This window comes from Nothoprocta perdicaria, unplaced genomic scaffold, assembly GCF_003342845.1.
Source record: "Nothoprocta perdicaria isolate Ctin4 unplaced genomic scaffold, notPer1 scaffold_0, whole genome shotgun sequence".
Lineage (NCBI taxonomy): Eukaryota > Metazoa > Chordata > Aves > Tinamiformes > Tinamidae > Nothoprocta > Nothoprocta perdicaria.
Genome location: NW_020454092.1, coordinates 5,476,116 through 5,484,918, shown reverse-complemented (window position 1 = coordinate 5,484,918; position 8,803 = coordinate 5,476,116). Strand labels below are relative to the sequence as shown.

General features: G+C 70.7%; 2 protein-coding genes across 2 annotated transcripts in view; both read left to right on the top strand.

Moving 5' to 3' along the window:
• Positions 1-1,867, top strand: part of CATIP (ciliogenesis associated TTC17 interacting protein) — a 4,107-nt gene extending 2,240 nt beyond the window's left edge. The window contains exons 2-8 of the mRNA XM_026041622.1: positions 26-148; positions 516-602; positions 731-901; positions 983-1,107; positions 1,241-1,317; positions 1,399-1,487; positions 1,652-1,867. Of these exons, the coding sequence (XP_025897407.1) occupies positions 26-148; positions 516-602; positions 731-901; positions 983-1,107; positions 1,241-1,317; positions 1,399-1,487; positions 1,652-1,867 (888 nt within the window). The remainder of the gene's footprint in view (positions 1-25; positions 149-515; positions 603-730; positions 902-982; positions 1,108-1,240; positions 1,318-1,398; positions 1,488-1,651) is intronic.
• Positions 1,868-2,747: 880 nt separating this feature from the next.
• On the top strand, positions 2,748-8,517 carry SLC11A1 (solute carrier family 11 member 1). The gene is made up of 16 exons (XM_026041516.1): positions 2,748-2,766; positions 2,875-2,952; positions 3,533-3,675; positions 4,217-4,339; positions 4,654-4,773; positions 5,593-5,699; positions 5,887-5,957; positions 6,052-6,119; positions 6,223-6,378; positions 6,574-6,732; positions 6,917-7,006; positions 7,210-7,329; positions 7,703-7,861; positions 7,923-7,996; positions 8,165-8,318; positions 8,410-8,517. Exons 1-16 carry the CDS (start codon positions 2,748-2,750, stop codon positions 8,515-8,517), a joined length of 1,749 nt encoding a protein of 582 aa, XP_025897301.1.
• Positions 8,518-8,803: the final 286 nt, after the last annotated feature.

Below are 8,803 nucleotides of genomic sequence, written 5' to 3'. Positions count from 1 at the left end.
CCGCGCTGCGAGGTGAGCGCCCCAGCGCCGCCCTGGCCCCCCGCTCCGGGCGCCCGCGGGGACACGGGCTCATGGGGGCTCCGCGCGGCCAGCGCACGTGTCCATGCAGCTGGAGACCCTGGAGCAGGAGCTGGAGGAGCGCCTGGAGGTGGGCGGCTTGGGAAGGCACTGGGAGGGCCTGTTTGTCCCGCACCCACCCACGTCCCCTGTCCTGGGTCTGCTCTGGGGGTGCCTGGGGAGATGCTGTGCCCTGTGTGGGACAGGCTGGGGACACCGCTGTCCCCCCAGCTCACATGCCAGGGGCACAGACAGCACCTGGGGTGGGGAGCTTCCCACATGCACCTGGCCATGCTACCTGGGGGTCATGGAGCGGGACAAGGATGGTGCCAAGGGGGATGCTCTCTGCTACCCTGCCTAGATTGAAAGGGATATTGAGGTGACAGGGGGATGTCGCCTCAGAAAGGAGGTGCCCTCGCTCTGTCCTCCCGCCCTGGCACTGTTCCCTCCTCCCCCAGTTCAGAGCTCACCCCATAGAGAAGAAGATCCACATGGTGAGGCAGGGCCAGGAGCTGGTTGTCACCAGGACGCTCCAGGAGGGGCAGGTGAGGCTGGTGTGGGTCTCTCCCTGCCATTCGCCCACAYTGGGGGCCAGCAAAGCCGGGCAGGCCCCCTGGGAGGGGGCGCGTGCCCCACGGGTGCCGAGGCTGGCACCGTGCCGCGTGTCCCGCAGGCGGAGAGCGTGTCCGAGAGCTCCCGCCACAGCGTGGCCAGGCTGCGCGGGGTGCTGGCCGAGGGCGCCAGCCTGCTGCTGCTGCGGGTGCTGGCCCTGCGGCGCGCCGTGCCGCCCGGCCTCGCCTTCCCCACGCTCGACGCCGACGGCCGCCTCTGCACCTGCACCTACGTGAGCTCCCGGGGCCGGGCGAGCGGTGCCCAGGGCTGCGCGGTGCCCAGGGCCGGGGCTGAGCGGGACTCGTCCCCGCAGCGCGCGCTGGGCGTCCAGCAGCAGCTGCTGGGCTCGCAGGAGGCCGAGGTGTTTGTGATTGAGCGGGCYGTGCACCCCGGCACCGGCGTCCCCGTGGCCTGGCACCTCAGCTTCCTGCAGGACGGGTATGGGCACGGCCGTGGGGGCGAGTTACGGGGGGCAGCCTTTCCTGGGGGACAGGACGAAGCCCCCCAGCGTGCCGCGCTGGCACGAGGAGGGCACYGTGACGAGGGTCACCGTGTCTCCATCACTCCGCAGGCGCCTGGCGCGGTGGGTGCAGGTGGGCTGCCCACTGGTGATGCTCCTGCCACGCATGCCCGTCCTCATGGAGACAGGTATGGGGCGGCGGTGGGGGGCACCGGGCCCCTGGCCCCAGCTGAGGGGGCCCTGCCCCTGCCTTGCCTGTCTGCCCCCAGAGGAGGTCGAGCCGCAGCCCRAGTTCCCAAAGGAGCCCCTGGAGTGGGAGGAGGACGCCCAGCTCTACTCGTGCTTCCTGGACAGGAAGGTGAGCGGCGCCTGGGGAGACGTGGGGCGCAGGGCGCGGGTGGCCTTGGGGAGCCGGCGCCTCCCCCACCTGCACCAAGCTGCGAAGGGACCCGGCGGAGCCCAGCGGTGCCGCGGGGGGACAGGGGACACGGGCGGTACCCACGCCGCCCCGCGGCCCCGCAGGAGGAGCTGCAGGCGTCCCACGCCACCTTCGTGCGGCAGCACCCCGAGCTCCGCGCGCTGCTCGCCGACTTCCTGCAGGCGCTGCTGCTCCGGCGGCCGCCCGACCCCGTCGCCTTCGCCGCCGGCTTCTTCGCCCCCTTCGCCCGCCGGCGCCCCCCCGGCGCCCGCTTTGCCGCTGCCCCCGATGCGCTCGGCGCGCCAGCTCCGGGGGAATAAAGGTGCACGTGGTTCCCATGCTCCAGCCTCTGCCACTTTGGGGAACAGAGCAGGGAACTGTGCCCCAGGTCCCCCCAATGCCCTGTGGGGCTGGCAGGGGGGCAGAGGAACAGCTGGATACAACCCGGGCCCCCAAGGGTGCCAGGGTCCCACATGCAGCTGCAGGAGGTGCCCCGTGGCTGCGGAGCAGCCTCATCCAAAGCAGCCGAGTGGGACAAGAAGTGGAACAAGGAAGGCCCGAGTGGGACAACCAGAGCGGCCTGAGTCCCCTCCTCTGGGACAAGGGTGGCCCTGGTCACGGCGCCGCGAGCCGGGGGTGCCGCCGTGCGCAGCGCCGCCCAGCTGAGTGCGCGCTCTGCTCCCGGGCTTGTGCAACGCGCTCCCGCTTCCTCCTGCCTCCCGGCCTTTCCCCCACTGCCTCGGGGCCGGCAGCGCCGCGGCGCTGCGGGGACGCCTGTCCCTGTCCCCCAGCGCCCTGCGCAAGGAGCACGTGAGGGGCGCGCGTGCGGAGGCGCCCCCKCAGCCGGGATGCGCTCCGGGCAGCCGGCAGTGGGGCAGGTGCCCCCAGGTTGGGGGGCACCCCYGTGTGCGCAGCAAGGGCAGGTGCCCGTGACCCCGATGCTGCTGCGCTGCCCCCGCTCCCGCCCAGGCTGCGGGCACCGGGGCTGAGGCTCCGCGCGCTCGTGTCACCCAGCCCCCCTGCAGGGAGCCTTGGCTCCCAGTCCAGGTCGGAGCGTGGGGAAGCAGCACTTCCTCCTCCTCCTCCTCCTCCTTTTCCTCTGTGTGGGGGGGGGGAGCTGGGGGGAGGCTTTAAGAGCCGGGACGGAGCCCAGTGTCAGGGTTAGGGAGCCCCAGCACCGCATCCGGATCAGGTCCAGCCATGGCCCTGCTGGAGCCAGGTGAGATCCTCTCCTCCTTCCTCCCCTCCTCCCTGGACACAGGACCTTGTCCCTAACGAGCCCCTCTTCCTCTCCCCCAGGGTTGCCTGGCTCTGCTCCCTCCCTGCCTGTGGGAAACTCCTGGCTTTTCCCTCCCACTCCATTCTCCTTCCCTGGGACACCTGGGCTCCTTCCCCTCTGGGGCAGGTTCGTATCCAGCCTCCCCAGCACCCCAAGYTCTATCCTGTGTCCCCCGGCCCAGATTCCTGGGTCCCCCAGGGTGAGCCCAGTTGTTTGCCCTCACTTCCCTCCCCCAAACCCCTTGGTGATTCACAGATTCCCTGCATGGTCCTGGGAYGGGCCAATGGATTGGGGGACTGGGAACAACAGATTTCTGCTGTCTCCCCCCATCCCCATCTCTGCCCACCCCTCACCAGGAGCCCAGAGCGGGACCCCATCCTGTCCCTCCTGCCCTTAAACACACCTGGGCTTTTGGACTGGGGAAGACTGGGCTGGGACCAGGGCTTTTTAGGGACATTCAAATCCCAGGCGGCATCCAGCCCCAGGCACAGCCAGCCCCACGTTGCCCCCGTTGACATGCGCCGCCCCACACACACTTTGGGCCAAGCTGGGGGCTCWGCTGCAGCACGGGAGGAGGGCAGGGAGCAAAGCTGGGCCCCATCTGCAGAGCGCAGCCGGGACCGGGGTGCTCCCCACGAGCGTGGCCCGCCCGTGCCCACATCCCGCGGCGGCTGCCACGTCCCTTCCTCCTCTTCCTCACCCGCAGGCTTCACGGGCTCCCTGAACCATGACCAGAAGGGCGCGAGCGGCTGCCCCGTGTCCCCGCAGCGCCCGCAGCGCCCGCAGCTCCCCAGCGCCCAGGATCAGACCTATCTGAACGAGCTCATCAGCATCCCCAGGGGCAGCGGGGTATGTCCTGCCCCCGGCAGAGACTGCAGGGGACGGCACCGCATGGGSATGTGGAGTTTGGGGTGGGAATGATGATCCCAGGACACTGGTGCTTCCCGGCCCAGCCCGGATGAGGCGGCGGAGGGGGGCAGCCCTGCAGGGCAGCCCAGSCCTGACGGTTCCCGCAGGCGGAAGGGAGAAGGGGAAGGGATGGAGGGTGCCCTGCCAGGAGCGCTTGTGCAAGCAGGGCGGCGTTGCACAGGGCTGTGGGGCGCCCTTACAGCAACCTCGGGGCTCCCCAGGCGCGCGGCACCTCCGCCCAGACCGGGACACGGTTACGCCTGCCCTGTCCCGGGCTAGCTCGGGGTGTCCGTGTCCCCAGCACTGAGGAAGAGGAGCTGGGGTCAGCGTCCCTCCCTGCACCATCCAAAGTAGGGGAGGAATGGCACCAGGATCGCCCAGCTCAGCCGGAGGAGCAGCCGGGGGGAGGATGCTCCGGGGTGGGAGCAGCCGGAGCAGGGGCTTCTCCCGGGCCCCGCACTGACCTGCTGCCCCGTCCCAGCCCGGCTTCAGCTTTCGGAAGCTCTGGGCCTTCACGGGTCCCGGCTTCCTCATGAGCATCGCGTACCTGGACCCGGGCAACGTGGAGTCGGACCTGCAGTGCGGGGCCGTGGCCGGCTTCAAGGTGAGCGGGACCGGGCAGCCCCGCGGGGCAGGAAGCAGCCCCGGGTTTTGTAACGGCTCCCGCCGCAACGGCCGCGCGCCCGCCCGGATGCCAGGGCTGCCGTTCCCTCGCCCRGGGCGCGGGAAGGGCCGGCTCAGCTCTTGGGCACGGGGTGGCACCCGGGGGGGCAGCAGGGCCACCCCGAGGGACTCTGCCCCACGCCAGGGCTGGCACCCCCCATGGGGGCTCCTGGGGGTGGGCAGCTGGGGGGAGGATGGGCCAAGGGGCAGATCCTGCCCGGTCCTCAGCGCCGCCGGCTCCCTGTGCGCCCGCAGCTGCTGTGGGTGCTGCTGTGGGCCACGGTGCTGGGGCTGCTGTGCCAGCGCCTGGCCATCCGCCTGGGCGTCGTCACCGGCAGGGACCTGGGCGAGATCTGCTACCTCTACTACCCCAAGGTGAGCAGCGCCGGGGCGCACGGAGAGCTCTGGGGGGCACAACAAGGAAGCCTTGCAGGGGCACGGGGGCAGCGCTGTGGGGGACGTAGAGGGGCCAGGAGATGCTCTGTGAGCCCCTGCTCTTCCAGGCTCCCCCCAGATGCCCCAGGTGCCCCCCAGCCCGGAGCCCCACATCCYTGCTGATGCTGGGGGGCGGGTATCCAGGCCAGGGGTTTCCCAGAGTGGGGGGTGCCGCCCRCGTCCCAGCCCAGGACAGCTTGGGGACGCATCGGCAGCCGCGGCAGGTTGGGTCCTGCCCACTCCAGGCTGCTCCCGCCCTCCKCTGGCATCGGGTGCCAGGTCCCACCCTGCAGCCCCCCGGCCCGGTTTGGCCCCAGACCCCCTGCCTGCCCCTCTGCCCCCAAAGCAGAGCCAGCTCTGGGCTCCAATAGCTGCAGGGACAAAACCGGGGCCAGGGAATACATAGCCCAGACACGGGTGAAAGGAGCAGGGGGGCACTGGGGACAGGATCAGATTGTAAAGAGGGGGCCCTGGCCAGAGCTGGGRGGGCAGCAGGAAGCTGGAGGGGAATGGGAGGGATGAGCAAGACACTGGCAGGAGAAATAATCCCATGTTCCCCCTGTCCCAGCATCTCCCTCAGTGTTGGATCTGGTTCTGGGCAGGGACATGGTGGGATGTGGGAGCAGGGGCTGCAGGATCCCACTCCTGGCCACCTGGGGTGCTGCTCTGCTCGGGGCTGCTCTGCTGCACCCTGGGGAACAGGGACAGGGGTCTGGGTGACACAGGGGCCTCGCTGCGCCCCGGCTCCCTGCCCTCCAGGTGCCCCGGGTGCTGCTGTGGCTCATGATTGAAATCGCCATCATCGGCTCGGACATGCAGGAGGTCATCGGGACGGCCATCGCCTTCAGCCTGCTCTCGGCTGGCCGGTAACCAGCCCCGCTGGCCGGGCGCCCGGCTCCCCGCGTCCCCCGGCCCCTGCGCCTGCCCCAGAGCGGCCCGAGCTGCCCCCCGTTTGCCTGGGGGGACGGGTGGACACAGGGAGCCCAAGCCCTGGCCRCTGCGATGGCCTCGGGCCACGCCGYGGCTGACGCTGCCGCTGTGCCCCCCCCGCAGCATCCCCCTCTGGGCCGGGGTCCTCATCACCATCGTGGACACCCTCTTCTTCCTCTTCCTGGACAAGTACGGTGAGCGCTGGGGCCGGGAGGCGGCAGCGGCGGCGCCCGCGGCCCCGCTCACCRGCGCCCCCCGCGCTCCCATCCCGGCTCCCATCCCCGCCAGGGCTCCGCAAGCTCGAGGCCTTCTTCGGCCTCCTCATCACCATCATGGCGCTGACCTTCGGCTACGAGGTAGAGCCAAGGGGAGCCCAAGGGCAGAGCTGGAACAGCCCCCGACACCAGCCTGGAGGGGACGTCAGCGCCCGGCTCACGGCGCCGCCGTCTCCTGCCCCAGTACGTGGTGGTGAAGCCGGCGCAGGCCGAGGTGCTGAAGGGCATTTTCGTGCCCTCCTGCCCGGGCTGCGGGCGGGAGGAGCTGCTGCAGGCCGTGGGCATCGTGGGCGCCATCATCATGCCCCACAACATCTTCCTGCACTCCTCCCTGGTCAAGGTGAGAGCGGGGCAGAGGACACCGGCCCCATCCCTGCGCGCTCCCTGCCGCGGGTGCTCCAGCACCCTGGGGTGTCCGAGGCATCAAGGGCTTTCACGGCGCCCATCACAGAGGGGACCGGTGGGCTATAGGGCTGGTGGCCTGGGGGCCGYGGGGCTTGGAGAAGGGGCACCCACGTGTGCCCTCTGCGCCCAGACGCGGGCGATCGATCGCTCCAAGAAGGAGGAGGTGCGGGAGGCCAACATGTACTTCCTGACCGAGTCCTGCCTGGCGCTCTTCGTCTCCTTCCTCATCAACCTCTTCRTCATGGCTGTCTTTGGCGAGGCCTTCTACCACCAGCGCAACAAGGACGTGGTGAGCACCKCCCGCTGTCCATGGGGACAGGGCCACCTTCCCGGGGTCACCCTGCTCGGCCAGCACCCCAGGGCCCCGGAGCGGGGCAGGACGAGCACCCCGGCCATGCCRGGGGTCACTGTCCCCGTCCCTGCGGGATGGGGCTGCCGCGTGGCCACGTTGCCTGCGGCGCCGTCTCTTGCAGCACRACAAGTGCATCAACAGCAGCGTCAGCCACTACGCCGGCATCTTCCCCAGCGACAACAAGACCGTGTCCGTGGACATCTACCAGGGGGTGAGCGGCGCCGGGCTGTGCCCTGTGGCCAGCGAGTGTGGGCATCCGTCCTGGGGATGTAACAGGCCCCTGGAGCCCCATAGACACCCCTCTGTGACCCCCAGCCTGGGGACGGGGCCGTTGCCCCAGGGAGGCCGAGTGCAGATCTCAGCACCCAGCGGTGGGGAGGTTGTTTAGTCCCCCCATCAGCGTGTCCCCCACAGGGTGTCATCCTGGGCTGCTATTTCGGGGCCGTGGCGCTGTACATCTGGGCCGTGGGCATCCTGGCCGCGGGGCAGAGCTCCACCATGACCGGGACCTACGCGGGGCAGTTYGTCATGGAGGTGAGAGAGGCCGCGGGCCCCGCGCCGGGGACCCCACGGGGCAATTCCCGCAGCCCCATCCCTGCTCCCTGTGGACCGAGTCCTGCCAACACTCCGCTAATGAACTCATTTGCTTAACGAGCAGGAGCTGACACCTAGCGGGGCCCCTGCATCCTGCAAGGGCCGCTCGGCAGGGCCCGGCACCTGCAGGCCCTGGGGAGGGCGGCGGCGGGCCAGCCCCCCAGCTCTGCTGCTGTCCCTGTGTCCCCCCGGCACGGGGAGGACATTGTGGGTCTCCAGGGACCCGTGAGCAGCAGCTGTGCCCCGTGGGACCCATAGGAGGGTCTCCCGAGGCGGGGGCCCGGCTGCCACCGTGGTGTCCCCGGGCGCACAGGGCTTCCTGCAGCTGCGCTGGTCCCGYTTCGCGCGCGTGCTCTTCACCCGCTCCTTCGCCATCCTGCCCACCGTCTTCATCGCGGCCTTCAAGGACGTGAGGCACCTCACGGGCATGAACGACCTGCTCAACGTGCTGCAGAGCATCCTGGKGAGGGGCGCCCGGCGCTGCCCGGCCCGCGGCCTGGTGACCGGGTCCCCTCACCGTGCCCTCCTGCCAGCTGCCCTTCGCTGTCCTGCCCGTCCTCACCTTCACCAGCCTGCGCCCGCTCATGGACGACTTCACCAACGGCCCGTGAGTGCGGGGGGCGYGAGGGGGGCAGAGCAGGGGGCCCCAACAAGAGACACCCCCCTCTCGGCCCAGGTGCCCCYGCGGGGAGGGCACTGGGCAGGTGACAGAGCAGGGTGGCATGTGGGTGGCGGGCGCTCTGCTCCGTGCTGACACCCACTGTGGTACCCCCAGAGTGAGCAAGGCGCTGATGACCCTCATCACGGGGCTGGTCTGCGCCATCAACATCTACTTCGTGGTGGACTTCCTGCCCACGCTGCAGAGCCTGGCCTACTACRTCCCCCTGGGGCTGCTGCTCGCCGCCTACGTGGCCTTCGTCGCCTACCTGGTAGGGCTGGCGCCGGGCAAGGGGTGGTAGGAGGGGCAGGAGCCCCGGACGGCCCTGCTGCCCCTCTGAGCTGCCCTCCTTGTGCCCAYAGATCTGGACGTGCTGCATCGCGCACGGAGCCCGCTTCCTAGCCCGGGGCCACCACAGCAAGTTCAATTTTGGCGTTTCCCTCAATACACCAGGCCCAGCAGGGTCATAGCGACGGGCTCTGTCCCCTGTGACTGTCACCCCTCCCCGCCCGACACAGCTCCCCGGCACCGGCCAGCACCCCGGGCCGGGGGACGCTCCGGGCAGAGGCGCGGGCGGCGAGGAGGGCAGCCCCCAGCCCCTTTGCAGGGCCCGGGGCTGCCTGCGGCGGCCGGGGGAAGCCCAGGGCTCCTCGGCACGGAGCTCTAAGCAAAGCAGCCGCCCGCGGAGACACCTCGCGGCGATCAGTGCCCGCGGCAGCGCTAAGGGCCCGCGCGGGGCCGCCCGGCCGCGGGGGG